The 17,923-nt window shown below is 38.2% G+C and overlaps 1 protein-coding gene across 5 annotated transcripts in view; it reads left to right on the top strand.

The window, feature by feature from the left end:
* Positions 1 to 17,923, top strand: part of Ssh (Protein phosphatase Slingshot) — a 111,757-nt gene that overhangs the window by 76,627 nt on the left and 17,207 nt on the right. For all 5 annotated transcript variants that reach the window (XM_077411246.1, XM_077411244.1, XM_077411243.1 and 2 more), the window contains one exon: positions 6,855 to 6,920. In XM_077411246.1, the coding sequence (XP_077267372.1) occupies positions 6,855 to 6,920 (66 nt within the window). The remainder of the gene's footprint in view (positions 1 to 6,854; positions 6,921 to 17,923) is intronic.

Raw genomic sequence — 17,923 nt, 5'->3', positions numbered from 1 at the left:
TCTCACCGCGAGAAGCATTGCGATTACCTACGTTCTGCAATATTCCCGCGGCACTACGGATTAGCACGTTTTAGCTATTACAGACTCACGCGTGGACTTTACTATACTTTTTCCGTCTTATTTATGATTTGTTATATAACGTTGCTCGTTAACTACGAACGTTCCCTGTGATTGTTGAGCAATCGGTTATATCTTTAGGAGTTTTCTTTCTCAGGTTGCTCAAGAATACATGATCGTGGAAAATATTTTCCAATTTGTCGAGTTCTGTTCTTGAGGTGTTATTTGATAGATTAATTTATATAAGTTAGAAGATAAGATATATAAAGCGAAAGAGTATCGTATTAAAAGGTAAAGCCAAATGTTTACGAGTATTAATTGATCATCCCATAAACATCGTTATCGCTTACGTCACAAATAGTGCGCGAATGTGCACATCTGTAGGATGTGATAATAGAACGTAACGTATACCATATTGTGACCCTGGGATCAGATGTCTTCTTTCTTTTTCGAAGTTAAATAACAGATTAATTGCTGGCCTTATTATAGATCGTATATCCGTGTACATCTTAGTATATTTTCCATCGCAATATATTTGATAACGAGGTAGAGATCATCGTTGAGTTTTTATTTCTTTGAGATCGGACAGGATATTGATAGACATCCAGAACGCTCGCTTTCTCTATATCGTTTCAACTTGCTGCTCTTTTACAGGAGGAACATATAGACGTAGACTATAAATCCGTTATAATATATAGGATATTAAATTTTATCAGAAATATCGGATGAAATTTTAATAAACTCTATAACATAAACTTTGAATTTCACGTAAATGCGAAAGTTAGATATTAATTGGAACAAGTTCCCTCTAAGGGCGGTATTAATAGTCCGATCTGTTCAAAAGCATCGTTTTATATCTGGTCATGAGCAGTTTTAAGATTCCATCCAACCTATAAAATGACCCCGTAAAAGCTTCTCGAGATCGTTTTTAAGAATCTTATTTTAAAGATCGGGCTATGAATACCAGTCCAAGTTTACATTTTGGATGAAATCTTTTTGAACGAAGATTACGTGAAAACAAAAGATAAAATTCAGCTTTTTACTTACATTCCTATGTTATTAAAGCTTTATTCTTTTTTTTTATATTAAATACACTCGTGTAAATCTTTCATAAAATTTCCTTTAAATACAGACATAATAATCTAAAGATAAAATTGCGTCTGTTTTGTCAAGAATTAAATTAGTCGAGGACTATTAGGTCCGTGACTAGATAGACACGCGATACTGCGGAGGCACTCTGTAGCTCTGCTCGAATACGTTTCATTTGATTGAAATCTTTGATGATTCAGACGTAGCGCTGATGACGTTACGCTGCTTTATATCCGGCAACCTGACCGATCAACAGATATATAACAATACTTTCAGAGCGGCACCAGTTAGCACGGCGGCCACTTTCTAACGGCTGTGCCAACTTGTCTAATTTCCCTCTATACTTCAAAGTGACTCATTGCCACGGCTCGCCCGCGGATTGAATGTTGTACCGATAATTAACGTGGCGGCGGTGGCGGCGGCGCGGCGTGCGTACGCCCCGCGAAATGAAAGGAGCTAGAATATCAGTGGGCGTCTACGCGTAGATAGCAATAGTCTAAGTATAGACTTCGTGTACTCTCCGTTTATCCGTAACCGCAACGTAGACAATGCAATCCACGTAGACAATGCCGATGCGTCCGTGTGCTTTCTCCTCCTTTCTCCGGTTCCTTTTTTTCCGAAGCGCAGCTTTTATTCAAAGAAGCTATAAGTTTAACTTGCAATCTCATTCATCTTTACATCAGAATACTGTGCTGCCATCGATTTTACAGTCCGATCGCATTAATGCCAACGTTTTATTCTTTTATTTATGACCTTTTCGTTAGATTGATTCGGTAAATATCTTTTTTTTAGCGCAAATAACCGCGGTACATCGAAAATACGATACAATTTATATATTCTTGCTTAGTATGTTCAGATATAGTATGTACATATATTAAGCAAGTATATACAGATATAGTGCGCAGAACTCTATAATATAAACATTACTTCGGAATCGAGAAAGGCGAACATGGATTTGCGTGTAAAAGAGGAAATATTTGCATATACACTGCAAACTTGTATAGATTTGCGAAATCGCATTGTGTCAATCGCTCGCTTTCATTCCGGGGGATCGGCATAATATATATTACCGCCTCCGTAAAAGATAAATGCGAAGGTCGCCACCGTTCTCCCAGGCGTAGGGAAATGGAGCGCGTTACCGTAAGGCACGTGTGTTGGAGCAAGGTACTTGACAGGTGAGTACCAAGGTTACGACGGAAGGTCGCGACATAACTTGTGAAATCGAGACGCGAAGTCAAGCCGTAAGGTTCAGCATAGTTGTGTCTGCCTACCGCAATGCAGTAAAGTGTGGATCATATGTTGTTGGGAAAGAAACTTATTATTGAAAATGATACGATATCGGAAAGCATAACACTGATGTAAAACTTAGCGTTAATTAAAATCATTAGTCAAGAAGCAAAAAAAAGTGTTAGCAGAATTTCCTCGCGGATTGCGGCATTTAATATCTTGCTTTAATAACGCTTTGATACTTAGAATCCTTTCAAAGAGAAAATTATTTTGAAAGCAATTTTTCCTAAACTTTTAATTAAATTTAAATTTAGAGTCCTTTGATGAGGCACGTGTGCCTTACTATTCTGCACAATAATCTGAGGCTGCCTCAGATTATTGTGCAGAATATAATTTTAATGTCTACAGACAAGCTTGATTTAATTTGCTTGACTCGATTATATATACATATAATTGTATAATTTTTATCTGATGATAATTGTATCTTATTTTATTCTTACATATTCTTTAGGTAATTAAAAGTTTAGGAAATATTGCTCTCAAAATAATTTTCTTTTTGAGAAAACTCAAAGTCAATCAAAGGATTGTATGAGACGTCAACTCGCCCATCTGGAGAAATTGCAATAATGATTATTTTTATTATTTTTTTCTCTTTCCGATATAATTCGTCATTTGTAACTATCGATAGCTTCTCTAATGCTTCTCTATGCAGTTCAGACAATTATAGTTTCTAAAATGATAAGACGCACGCGTAAAGTTCGGTACATTATTGGCACGTTAAAGAGTTAATAGCAAAATTATGATTAACGACAGTGTTACAGCAACAAAATGATTGCGATCGCGTCTGAACGACATTGACACGTGGCTTTTCGCGCGATTAGAGGGCACTCCGTCATTTTCCGTGGCCGTGGGCAAAAAGCTTATCCACGCGAGAGCACATTGACTGGGCGACGCGCGCGACGTTCGTGTTCGGTCGGTCGAGCAATTGTCGCGAAATTAGCGATGAAGGGACGGTGGGACGGATGGACAACTCGATGCGTGGCGAAGGGAAAAGGAGAAAGAAAAGGACCGGGAAAAGAAAATGAGCGCGAACGCCGGTCAGCTCGCGTTCCTACGATGTCGATGACCCTCGGGGCGCGGACGGTCGTCTCTCTTCTTCATCTTCCTCTTCTCCTCCTCCTTTTCTTTCTCTCTCTCTCTCTCTCTCTCTCTCTCTCTCTCTCTCTCTCTTTTTCCCCCTCTCTCTCTCTCTCGTTTCGATGCGGCTGTCGCGAACTCGCGAGAGAGTCAAGAGTCCCTCCGCGCGTTAGAGTCGCAACACGTCATTCGCTTTCTCGGTCGGTCGATTTGAAACACTATTGCAGCCGGTTGCAGCAACAGTCTGGCTTACTTAGCCTCGAGTTGGCGACCTCTCTCACTGTCTCTTTCCGGATAGATTACAGTCTTAAATATATTACTTAACACGTAATGAAACGAGAGAATTTATTTGACACGTTCAATGCCGTAACGGTTACGCTTCATCGGCCTTACGATATCGACGTGTCTTATTGATACACATGTAAAGTGCGATCGACTGATTACACGCGCCGGATAGCAAATTAAAGGAACTAACGAACGTTGCGAAAGATTGAGTTCATTCTCTGTAACGCAGATATTTGCAAGCTTTTACGTGGCATGTAAAGCCAGAGCTAGTAGTAATAGCCCAGATCACCGCGATTGGTATTGTCCATCAAACAAATTAAATTATCTTCTAAAAATTTGCTCGCGTATACATATAATATAAAAGAGCTGACTCTGTTTCTTTTTCGCTTTTATTTCCTAATATGAAATGCATGATGATTAGCCTTATTCATATACACTGTTAAATATTAAAGGAAATTTAAACCATTAATACTTTGAGTTAAATAACAATTTGTTATTTTTAACTACCATGTGTATCAAAATTGATTGTTCTAACACAAAACAATATTATTTCAACTCCATTGATTTGCTAAATTAACATTTTTTAAATTAAATTAACAACATATATTGAGTAGAAGCAGTGGTGATATATAGGAATGATTAAAAATGTCTCAAATTGAATATAATTTGATAGTGTGAATTTAACAGTGTAGTTCCAATATTTCCCAAGGCTTTATTTTTACTTCTAAGTTTTGATACTTCACGCGGTATTCGAGTAAAATTCCGAGAGTTGCGGCGTTATTACCAAAACATTACGAAAGGTAGAATATGACTCTGCGCGTGTATTGAGATCCGATAATATAACAAACTCGAAGTTCTTCTCCGTTCAACTGCATTGCGCGCGGTTCGCAAATTTCTCGTACGCCGATGCGCGTATCTCGAAGAAGCGAGAAGGGCCAGCTGTAAAATTCGTTCGTGGAATGTTCATAGAGGGTAACTGTAATCGGCGAGAGAGGCGAATTACGATCCGAAACCAGAGGAAGGAGGGCGTCCGCTTACGATCCGGACGATAACGATGCGAGAGCCGGGCAATTTCGCGGCCGGAGGGAGGCGGAGGAAGAAGGAAATTGCATTTTTTTCCGTCCGTTTTTATATTTCTTCGCGAGGGTAAGAGATCTCTGCGCGCGAATTCTCGATGTTATTACACGCAACACGCCTAAATTCCGAGCCGCGAGGCTCCTTTGCGTAACCGATTCGCGATTGCGTTTGGTGAATCGCTCGCGGCGATGCTCGACAATGTTTTTTCCTTTATTCGTTCGTCCACCTGCTGTTCTGTCACGAGTATCTCGGTTGCGTAAGGCGGGAATTTTGATATCACGTCTTATTGCGCGGCTATGTTTACGCGTAATTGTTTTCGTCGTAGCTGTCATAAATTTTAAGAATGATATTTATCTGCCATGAGAAAATAATATTAACCGATTTGTTAGGTTGGAAGATTCATACGTTGCTACAGAAAAAGTGAAATTTTTGCGAATTAATTTTTATTATTTTAATTACATTGTCGTAGTTCTCGTGCACTCGAAAACAGGTGTAAAATAAGCTTCTTGCTCTTGTTTGAAAGCCTATTAATTTTTTACCGTCTGCGAATAAAAAACTATTGATATGTTGACGATGTGTGTATGAATCATAGTGCGTTAATTAAATCTGATTTCGCTTCTAATATTTGCGGATGAGGGGAAAGCGATATGCCTCGAATAGCACGGCCGTGCCACGTATGTGTAACGAAGTTTGACGTGAGTAGGTACCGTTTTTTTTTCTGGAAAAGACGATCGCGGAATCGACAACGATTTCCCGGAAATTTAACCGGGGCGTATTACGGCAATGATTCGCGATTCGCGATACTCGCGCGGCGCGATTTCCTTTACATAATGCGTAATTAATGGGAGTGCGGTGAACGCGCGCCCCTTCTCGTGTCGTAATCGCGAGAATTGTATAGCACCGTCCGTCGTTTCGCTCGCCAGCATAATGACGATCGCTCGGTTAAAATAACAAAATCGCGAGTTTTATCATTTATCCCGTTAGGTCTATAGTCTATAATCATGCAGCATCGAATCAAACTATTCTTTGATATCACAAGGCAGAATATATTAATTCTCCGATGAAGAGTGATAAAAGTAAAATTGGAGTTAATAAAGAAGTAACTTCGAAAATCTCGGTTTTGTATATTGAAGTTTTTGTAGAAACACTCCAATGAAAGTGCGTATGATGCCCGAATTATTCTTTATATTCTGACAATTTAGTATTTAAATAGCCAAAATAATTACGAAGATAACCGTTTGTTGCAAAAAGATAATCGAAAGTGTTAAAGAAATAACTATGAAATTTTTTGTGAAATTGGAATAAGATTATTTCATAATTTATATGTTTACGATTGTAGCCAATCTGCATATAATATGTGCAATACGTATAATTTTAGAAAAAAAATAGATTAATATTTTGAACCGTTTACTTTGATGAAAACATTCTCCATATCTTTCGCACAAGGAAAAGAGAATGCATTTATAACGTATCAAAACTTTATTTGAGATAGTTGATATATGTATATTCTAGAAATTTTCAGAGATGAAAGAGCGGATTGAGAATTTAAGTTTCAAATGTGTATGTTTAGAAGTTTCAATTTTTTACCTTTTCCAGGATAGGAATGAAAGAATGTCTTTGTTATAATTGTGCCACAATGAATTTAAAATTCAATATTTTACCAAAGATATACGTATAACTATGTCTCATACTTTAAAATCCTTTGAATTGTCATTATTGTTGCCCGAAGACATAAATATTAAAGCTATTATATATATGATTCTATTTTTTTTGCGATACTTTACATTTTATTATTCACAAAGATAATCAAGATCATAAAGATGATTCACGCGGTAAAAGCGACTTAAAACAAAGTATTACCTTTTATCGCGGATAAGATAATTTTTTAGTAAAAAAAAAGTACTAAGGATAACGTTATCCGATTCATCATGGTTCCTAAAGGTCATCGCGATCTCACTTCCGGATTCTTTTTTGTCTTTCAGGGGTTTCAAGGTCAGCGTTTGCGGCCGTCAACACATCTTCAAGCCAGTGTCCGTTCAAGCCATGTGGTAAGTCTGTAATCTCTGATAAACGCGAAACTGGTTTCGCAGCGACGTAAGAATGGAGCAAAAAAAATAGCGGCTCTCAAACGTTTTTTATGCTTTGCGTAACGGCTGTTTAATACGTGTCAGAGTGCGTTTTTAATGTTAAGTCGGCCTCTGCGCGAAGTTATTGACGTAAGGAACAACGGTAATTTTTTCTAGAGCACATATATTATCAGAAGTTTTAATTTATTTTTTTGTCCGTCCTAATAAAATAACTCGCATTGCTTCACAAGTTAAGTTATTATTTCTCTGTAAGTATTTTCAGAAGAGAGAATCAATGAAAAGAGTTTCAAATGTGAAATACATACTCAGCCAATTATTAGATATAAGAAAACTTACGGTGTTACTGCTCCTTCTTCTAAATTATTGTTAACATTTTTGTGTGAGGATTTAAATAGCGTGAAACCGCACAGCAAATCGCGATACGCAATCAGTTCTTGCGGTATTTCGTCGGTTTTCCGTCGATATCTCGTCGGCCACGCTAGACAAGCTATGCGATTGGAAAAGAAGGGTATAATTGTCATATATAGGCTTAACAACCGTAGCTAATAGATAATGTCGGTATAATTATATGATGGATGACCCGAGACACGACTGTCGTTTGTGGAAGATGCGTCGAACGAAGGCAAGGAGACTCCAGACACACGTGGAGCAGCGAAATATTTATCGTGAAACAATAGCTGCGTTCCGATATTCACTGCCAATACTGAAAATCTATAGTGTACGTGATGTAAACTATTAAGATTTTCAATACTGGCAGTGAATATTGGAACTTGGAACGCGGCCTAAATAGGTATAGAATAGTTAAACAAAGAAAAATAGATGGACCCCAAAATTAGTCGATGGACTCACCGTTAAGAAGACAACAATCTTTCTCGAGCACTACGTATGTCCGTGTTCTCAGAAAAAAATTTAGTTGAGCAAGGTTTCATATAAAGCAAACGTTTCACGGAGAATAAATTGTCTGTGGTGACGTATACAGACTATGATTGATCTTTCAAATGCATCTGGTCCGATGCACGCGCGCGCGTGTTTTTTTATCTCGCACGATTTGACAAGCGTGACTCATGCGACACGAGGCACTGCGTTGGAATGGATTCTGGGTACAGTAAAATTTCAGTCAGTGTCGCGTTAAATCGTGGGCTATCTGAAATTTGTGTTGCTCGTACCGGCATTTTCGTAACGTATATATACGTTTTCACGCGCGATAAAATGTCAAATACGGGCAATTCAGTGCGGCGAAATCTCGAATGATTCGGGGGTGGGATGACGAAGATGTTATCGATGCGGAAGAGGCTGGACCAGCGCGCGAAAATAATAAATCAGGCGTGGGCCGTGGCTTAATTGGTCGACATCACAATTGCCCTGTGCGCGATCGGACAGACATAGCAGGAACTTTCTTGGCCGCCCAACCTCTTCCGGTGCTATATTTTTTCAGCGCGAGCGAAAACTGCCGTCTCCTCCCACACAAATCAATTATATATGCTTGCGCTCTCTCCTTGCAACGTTGTTTGATCAATCAATGGAACGGGAAATTGTTCCGTGAAATTATAGTTTAATTAAAAATTACATTCAATTTTTCAGAAGTTACTTAAGTTTTGAAGATTACCAGTTATATCGAATATTTTGAAATAGATTATTAGTTCTAATGCATTGTCGTTTTACTTTTTATAATTTATAGTTAATCAGAATCAAATACATGGGCCAACGATGATCGGAGTAGGCGTCATCTCCTTATTCGTCTTATTCGCGTGACCTACGACTTCGGATTTGTTATTTCTGGCACTGCCGTGTATGCTTGGACGGTGTGTCTGGATTATAAATAGTCTTGCCTCCAATCCCGCCACGTGCATTAGCGTTAGTAGCCCGCGACGATTTTTGCAAAAGTGCGATCGGTTCGGCGCGCGTAGGCGCAAACACCTTTGATGTCTACCGCAGTGTGAGTTTTCGTGGGTGTACTAATAGATTAGTTCGTTAATTGATTTACATATACGTATATTTGAAGCTATGGGCTACGATACTCGCGCAGCGGCAACGGCAACGGACTCAAACGGATCCTCGAAACAGAAGAGGTATAGAAAGAAGAGCGCGGTATTATCGATGCTGAAAAGAATATACTTTATTATTAATGTAAATATAAAAATTGGTTCTCTTGTTTTTATTTATCTTTATCTTTAAAAAAAGGTTACACATATTTTGTTAAATTAAAAGTATCCCTTCAATGTAACAATTAATTATGAGTTATAACACTTGAAAATTTAATAATTAATACTAAAATAATATCTGTAATATATTCAATCGCATTAATTATATTACGTTTTAATTATTATACATTATCAGTTAATTCTCCGAGCAGAAAGTGTGAAAGCTAGCACTCTTTTTTTAGCACTTTGCGAGTTTAAATAAAGGTATTAGTCAGGTCAATTCTTGCAATGAAAACGATAGTATCGCTGCACAATTGTTGCATTCAAGTCGATTACCGCGCGAGATGCGGACGCGTCGTCGAAATGCGTCCTGCATCACGGACGAATGTCGCGACGTCGAGAGCTCGCCTTCCGTCGACGACGACGACGACGACGTCGGGACGTCTCTCGTCGTCGTCATCCTATTTTTGGAGAAGCCCCGTTGGTCTCGACCATCACACATCGTGGTGGGGTTGGTTATACGGCCGTGGACCACCGCCCGCGCCATTTATGGGCGCGTCGCGACGCATGGTCACTTTGCCGAATTTTACCACGTGGTCGAACGGCACGAGCAAATCCCCCTTAAGATCACGCCGTTTCCGCGTGCGTGCATGCGTGCTTTTCGCACGAAACGTATACACAACCGAGAAATAATGATAGCATTAAATTTTCGATGAGAATTTTATTATCATGCAAGTCATTTGAATTGCTGAAGAGCTGGCGCTGTATCGCAAAATAAATGATAAATGTACAAGAAACAATCACATAATTTATCCACATTATAATAAATTTTTTATTGTGCATTAGATGAAAATATTGAAATATTATAATAATTAATATTATTATATTATCAGAAATTTATTTGCGGATAATATACCTACAAATTACACAAGTGCATATAATATACATATTATAGCAATTGCATTAAAAAATGAAAATGTAAATCCATTGTGACATTAATTGGTATTATTTCATTTATGCTAATTTAATTGATTCTGCCCTACATACATGCATAAATGGCGAACGTGATAGACAATTATAATGAAATGGATTAATTATAAGAATCAGATTTTACATCTGATTCCCATCTTATTACCAATATGATTATGATAATACTTTTACAAGTAGACATTCTTTGTTCTATTATTTTCCACTAGCTTTGTGTTCTCTTAGAAAATATCGTGAGGATATTTTTCTCGTGTATGGCAAAATATTTAAGGGCTATCACAAAAGTTTATCTCCCGTTTGCTCATTTTGGATGGTCTATTTTTCTATAAATGTGACCCACATATGTAATTGCGACTGAATGTGTATATCTACTTCGTTCCGACTTCAAATGTTTCTCGTTTACAGACGGGAACACCTCTCCGATTTTGAAACTCGCCGCGCAGTTTCAAGCGTGAAATAATTGGACGTACTTGGTTCGACGGTCTCGTTATTTTCTTTGCAAGCTGACGTGAATACGGCATAAAGGCGCAGAGAAACGCTGTTTATTTATTAATGTTTATCTGCCCCATATGTTATTTTTCGACCCATTGTTACGCATATAATTCTCGAGGAGTTCGTTTTCTGGCAGTATATGATTGGACGTGAATGTCCCAGTCGGTTGAGACATTATCAGTCTAGATTCCTGTCGATGTTGTTGTCGATCTCTTTTTATGATAGGTACCTTGACACAGAATTTCCGAACTGCCGGTCGTCGCGGCGGATTATGATCATCTAGCTAAGTGTACCAGCTGCAGGTACCTGATACGGGTTATTAGCTAGTATGTATTCGGTAGAAGTTTCTTTCATTTGCATCAGCACTTAATGAACCGCCGAACTAATTAACGCACCGTTTCGGAAAGTGTTTTATGTAAACGTGAAAGATCGGTAAATCTAATTCGAATCTTAAACTCTTAACAAAGAAAGAAAAATTAAAAAGAGAGATGCGTGAATGTAACAATGTTCATAAATAAATTTTACAATGTTAGAGAAGTCCACATTTAAATTCTTTCTTGTGTAAAATGTAGAAAAGATTGAAATAAATTTTTTAGTGTGCTAGAAACACGTATGTTCAAACTCATAACAACGAAAATTTTGAAACAGTTCTTTACTTTAAAAAATTATATATTTAAAATTTTACATGCGGATATGTGTACACGCATATGTATAAACATGCAACATACATATATTTGATCTGCTGACTGAAACATTATGCGTATCCTACTCTAGATTCAACTGACGACAGTCCGCGATCTGGTTTTTGTCGTGGTCGATGCAAAACGTGTCAGGTCGACTGGTTTCCAGGCCGTATAATAGTGACGGGTTCAGGCGTGGTGAACGTCCAGCGATGAGTGTTCTCCGTTCCCGCAATCGCGCAGATATAACTTTCCGCGTAGAGGCTCCTCTAACGATCGACCCCAATTAGCGCGAAGATTTGATTGAGCGTGAATGGCGAATGTGCTTGCTCTTTTACGCGTCGGAGGATACTGTTAGCCAGTGTGGCGGTGTTAAAAGGTGATAAAAGGCCAAAACAAAGGCGCGGTAGGCTCGTCTTTCTCTCGCAGCCGCGCCGCGATGGACAGGAAGCAGCGTCGCGAGATCATCGGGAATCAATGAACTTTAAGCGGGCAGCCGGTCGGAACCGGTTCCCGGACGGATGACGAAGACGAGAACTCGAAATGACACCTCGTTCTATGATGAGGTTGCCGACACTCGTACAGCATTCTCGTCGTGGATGCGATCGTGTCGATAGCGCGAGCGGTCACGTCACGATGATCCCGCATCTCTCACGCTTCGAGATCTACTTAAAAACTGGACTATATCCATTGGTTCGACACGTAATTTATTGCATTATAATGCATAATAATTATTATATATTAAATATTATAATTTTCAATATAATTAAAATAATATAAAGATAATTTTTTTAATGAATTAAGAGAATTTATAGTATTTACAGAAATGTTCTATTATATGTAATTAAATATAATTTCATAAAAGCAATTCAAATTGTAGCTCGAATTTTTATAGATATATGCAGCTGATATCAAATTTTATCTTTTTTGAATAAAAATTCAGTTTTGTCGAAAGTACATCACATATTTGAGATCTTGTTCTTTGTATGAAAAGCTTACATCGTAGTACGAACTAATATTATTTATTGCATAATTCTGATGGCATTTTTTTTACGATAATTACATATGTGTACTATTTTTTTGACATATTAAGCGTTATCAAAAAGAACTGATTCCTGTTAATTTGAAAATGTAACAAATAAGTATCTTTAATCCTGTATCTTGATACGGAATTGTAATTAGAAATCGCATGAATGAGCAGATTTAACGCGACTTTTAAGTATTTAAATCGTATAAGCTCTCGTAGAAACCGAGTCGCAATAAGTTACAGCCTTTATATCATCGTGCAACGTTGACACGCATGAGTGGTATCTCGCGAATGCATTTCCTCACGATCGTCGATCCAAGAGACTGCACCGATAAGAAATGCTGTCATTTATCGACGAGATCAACCGGTCGACGGCCTGCCGACTTTGCCCCCCGCACCTCGTTTTATATTTTTGCGCGGAGGTTGTCGACTCCGATTCGCGTTTTCACTTTTTGTCAGAGAAACCTCGGGCACCGATTTCAGCGTAAAGTCGCTTTCACGTCGTCCGATAGCGACGCGATTTATCGTTGCCGAAGGCGTCACTATGATAACCGTCGCGTTTTGGATATGTGAGACTAAAAAGATACTGTTTCGTTCAAGCATTGTGTTTTCCGGTATTCCAAAAATAAAGAGTTTAAAATGATTCACTCGAGATTGAAAAGAGACTACCATAGAATTTTTCACGAAATTAAATAACGAGATATTTTTTTATTGTTATACAGTGAGATGTTTCTTAAATATATATATATATATATTTGTGAATCATCGATATAAAATATATAACTAATTTATTTTGCAAAAATTCCGACAGTTTTTTTTCTCTCGCCGCTTTCGTACGATTTGAAGTAACGCTCGGCGGATTAATCGAATAGATCTCGTTACCGCACTCGTTGCTGCTTGCATTTCAGTTGCAGACCGCGTATTCGTATGCGCGTTCGCACGCATGTTTGCAGGGCACACGTTTTACAAAGCCGTGATATGGTGTTTAATGGAATTCGTCTGTCGTGCGCACAGGCGGACGAGCGATAACTTGATTCTCCCGTCCGTGCCAGTTGACGGCCGTGTTCCCCAGATAATAGAGGCGGACTCGAGTTCCCATGTTATCTCGTCATCAAACCTTACACCTCCCTCGGTTTCATTACTGCAGCTCGACGTCATAGATTTCTGATGGAATACGACAAAAGTAGAATAGCATCAGGTGTTACTTTATTTCAGAAGAAGCTGCAAAATGACAGCGTCAGGCTTGGCTATCGATATCTCGGCATCTTAAAAATTGTCCGGTTTTAAACGAGAACTCTGCTCCTTCACATGTTAATTTGCGAATGTATATCAGTTCTATTCCTATCTACCTCACGTCTGTCGTCGACGCGAGATAGCTTTCGAAGCGACTATCATCACGAACTTCCGCCATCTCTCCAAGTCTCGGCTCCGTCTATTGTGTCGCTGCTTTGTTTTCTCTGCCATATCGTGTTCCCTTCGAAGGGGCGCGTGCTGAGGGATAGGGGGAATAACTTTCGGAACTGATAAAACTGAATGGATGCGCGATACGCGTAATTTATTGCGTCTCTTTCGTTGCATAACCGTGATAACGCTTTGATATTGACGATATAATGATGAGAACCCCGCGCGCAATCAATTGTATTAACGTCTCCATATATGTAACGCCCATTGTTCTTTTCTACCATTTCTCAATCATTTTCTACTTCAATATATTTTATCTTTTTACTGTTTATTTTCTGTCTGTTGTTAGTGTTTATTATATAAAAGAGAAGATATTTATAATATTATAAAATAACTATTAGAACAAGCTGCCTGAGATTTAGTTATATAGGATTATTAGAGAAATTAACTTGAAAAAATTTTATTTGAAAAAGAATTGGATAGGAGATAAATGTTTTACGAAGATCGCAAAATTAATGAGAAAATGGCTATGATGTTAATTCCAATTGATTTACGATGTATCACTGTTTCGTTTGGTTTCCATTAAGAGATTTTATTAAGTAAATTTGTAAGTTGCTGTCACTCTCTGCGATAACATGTTTTCGCGAGAGTAATTTGTCTTTAGTTTTATAAGCCGGCTTATCTTTTTCGGTTATCCGTTGACTCATTCTAAACGTTGAAAGACAAGGCGGCGACAAAGAGTCACTCAACAAGATTGGTTCCGGTTGGAAAGCTGACCGTTATTCCATTATACTGGTAGTCTTCGCCCGAAGGTAGAGAGATGTCACCGTACATCCTCCGCTAAGTACGGTCGCTAGAAGTCGATCTAGCTTGGGAAAGCTTAGCCGCGAGCAGTCTTGTATTACGCTTCTTGTTTTAGCGGCTTTTTAAAACTCGTTTTAAACCGTTCGTTCGACCCGATATCAGGGGAAATCGATAAACGATTTACTGATAATTGCTCTAATGAACGTATAATACGAACGAACGTGTACTTATTATTTTCAGAATACCGTAATATTATATACACTGTTAAATATTAAAGATTGAAATTTAAACCAGTATCTTGGGTTAAATAAAATTTTGTTACTTTCAACTACCATGTGTCGAAATTTATTATTTTAACACAAAATAGTAATATTTTAACTCTATTGGCTTAGTTAAATTAACATTGTTTTATTTAAATTAATGACATATTGAGTAGGAGTAGTGGCGACTTATGGTTAAAAATGACCTAAGAATGGTTAAAAATATATCACTCAAATTGAGTATACGTATAATTTAACACTATAAATTCAACAGTGTATATATTCGCACTAATTGTAATCAAGCTTCAAGAAAGAATAAAGACACAAAGCGAACTTTTTATTCTTAATTTTTCTCTTGTACATGCTCATGCACGTAAATTACTGTAAAAATTCTCTTGAAATTTGAATTGTGAATATAGCGCATCATTTGCCGTAACGCAAACTGTAGCCAGATCTCCCTTTTGGCTGCATCTCGGCGCTCTGCAAATTGAAAGAGCGCAATATTACGAGGAATTCTGGTGGAATTGCAAGTCCTAATGGGTTTAACGCGCGTTGTCGGTCTTGACTCGCGGTCGGCAGAATAGTCGCGACTCGATACGCAGCGGCTGGTCGATGAAAACCAAAAGTACAATAACGCGCGACTCGCCATTTAATTGTTCTTCACGGTTCGGTGCGTAGGATCCGGTATTTATAGGAGACTGCATGCGGAGTATCGACATGCACGGGTGTCGGTGAGATCCTTATCGGCGATCGGCCGGTGCGCGCGGTGGTTAACGCCTTAACCAGGTATCCGTTGATGTCACCCCGCGGTTGTTCTCGCCGCGCTCCCGTATACACGTCGGGCAGCATAATCGTTTCCATTCCTTTCACAGTTGTCGCCGCCACCTGGAGAACAGGTCGGGCAGACGCGACGGAATATTTTTGCACGGGCAAAATCGAGGAAAACGATCGCGACAAATACGTTCGAATCGATTAAATTATAAGTTGCTGAATTAATTTTTCGCGAGTCATGGACACACCCTAACCAGCAGCTTGATATAAAAACGTAAAATAAATTACACTAAAAAAAATGTTATGTTCCTCAGTGTCATTTCTTTCTATAGCGATAATTTCTAGGAGTACTTAAATGCAGTTATTTGTTGCTGTAAATTAATTGATCTTCGTGAATCAGGTGTTGGGAATACATAAATTGACTTTGTTTCTCTGTCAATTTTAATTACTGAGATATTTAATGTCGAAAATAAAATGCAACGAAAAGGATTATCCGCGATGAGCATAATTTAATTTTTAGTAGGATATAATTTAATTGAATATATATATATATATATATATATATATATATATATATAAACTCGAAAAATATTGTATATGATAATATATTAATCAGAATAATAAATTTGCATAGAGAAAAATATCCGTCAACCAGGAAAAATCTTTTGATTTGTTGGATTTTGAATTTATATATACATATATTAGTTTTCTATTATAGATTTAAAATCCAAGCAAACAGAAACATAAGATCAGTAAATTTCTGTCTACGAAAAAATGAGAAAGAGAATTACATATTACAGTATGAGTATCGATACTCGATACTTGTGAAATGAATTATTATTTTAGATCTTAGCTTTCTTATTATCGTGCTCTTCGAACGCTTGCAACAATGAAAAATGCCATGAAGAAGTTGCAACGGCTAATTAACTTTCCCGGCAAAGGATAATTGAGAGGTCGATAAGAGTGAGATACAAGTTACTGCCGATATCCAGATACATATCGTTTAAGTACAGTTATCGCGATTAAGAACGTAATTAAACGTATCGCGATGAAATCGGTGCGCGAATATATATCAAGAGTAAAAATGCAAATGTGCGAGGCATTCAAATAACTTCTCGATTTCTATATAATTATTATTTGGTTCTTATTACAAAATTAGTAAAACTATGTGCATTAAGCGTTTTTGATATGGAAACACGTAAGTATATACACACGTATACATACATATAAATATATAAAATATATGTAAACGTTTCTATCTCAAAAATGGACGCTTGATACGCCTGGTTTTAAGATATATCTATATATATGAGAGAACGTGTTGGGAATGTGTGCATTCAGGTCGAAGTTATTATCAAGGCGTGTTCAGGATCGTGCGTGCTCAGAATCGTTCAAAATGTTCTCCGAGAATTGGAGACCTACGGCAAATGTTTGTAAAATTCATAACAGTGTAAAGAATCTTTTTTGGTTGAAAGACGAAAACTCGCCGTTTTTGTTTTATTAATAATAAGTAATAATTTTCTTCAACCATATTCACGCGTCTTTTACTAAATTGCAAGATCTCCCTTTCTCATTATATGAATATATTTTCGATCTGAAAGACAAAGGATACATTTATATGATATGTATTGTTTATTTCTCATTACGGATTCTAAAAAATGTGCACTGAGACTATCAAATATTTTTTTCAAAGTATCTTTTTATTATCTTATTGATGTATTTAGTATCTTATTATTATTTTAGGTTATCGACCCTTCAATCATAATTTATAAATTATCTTGGCTCATCAATAAAATGAGCAAAAGTACTTTTCAACGCCGTTTATTTAGTGTTGCAGCTATCGTTGCCTATTGATGATCTCGATCGCCGACTCGCTTTCCAATTTCTGCCGCGCGATCCGGCTCGCAGACCGGATCGGTATATTCTTCAAGTGCGCGCGCGCGCGGAGCGCCTTATTTGCGCGGGACAATCGCGGTCGATCGCGGTCTCGCTTCCACAACGAAATGTCTACGGCTATCCGGCATCGTAAATAGCGCAAGCCGACAATACCGAAATGGATTCGCCGTTGCCGTTGCCGTCGCCGACAGCTTTCGCGATAGCCCCGCGCGTAGATCTCGAGCGTGGAGGACCCCACATGCTGATTTCCGCGACTATTGTTCCACTTTTGCGCGCCGGCCGTAAAGATCCATCGCGCGGGGGCCATCCCGGCCGCAAAATAGGAATAATGAGCCCGTAACAGAAGCCGAGCGAATAATCATTCTCTCTTTACGACACCTCGCGATGCACTTTCTTCATTCCCCGCGGATGCAGATAATGCCGTTCTCGAACCGCTTTACGACGCAATCACGTTCGGGAGGACTGACTTTTAGTCGTCGTTCGAACGATATTGACGTTCGTTCGT

The sequence above is a fragment of the Temnothorax americanus genome, unplaced genomic scaffold (assembly GCF_048541705.1).
Source record: "Temnothorax americanus isolate GAGA-0224 unplaced genomic scaffold, ASM4854170v1 Scaffold3, whole genome shotgun sequence".
Lineage (NCBI taxonomy): Eukaryota > Metazoa > Arthropoda > Insecta > Hymenoptera > Formicidae > Temnothorax > Temnothorax americanus.
This window is presented reverse-complemented; position numbering and strand designations above follow the sequence as displayed.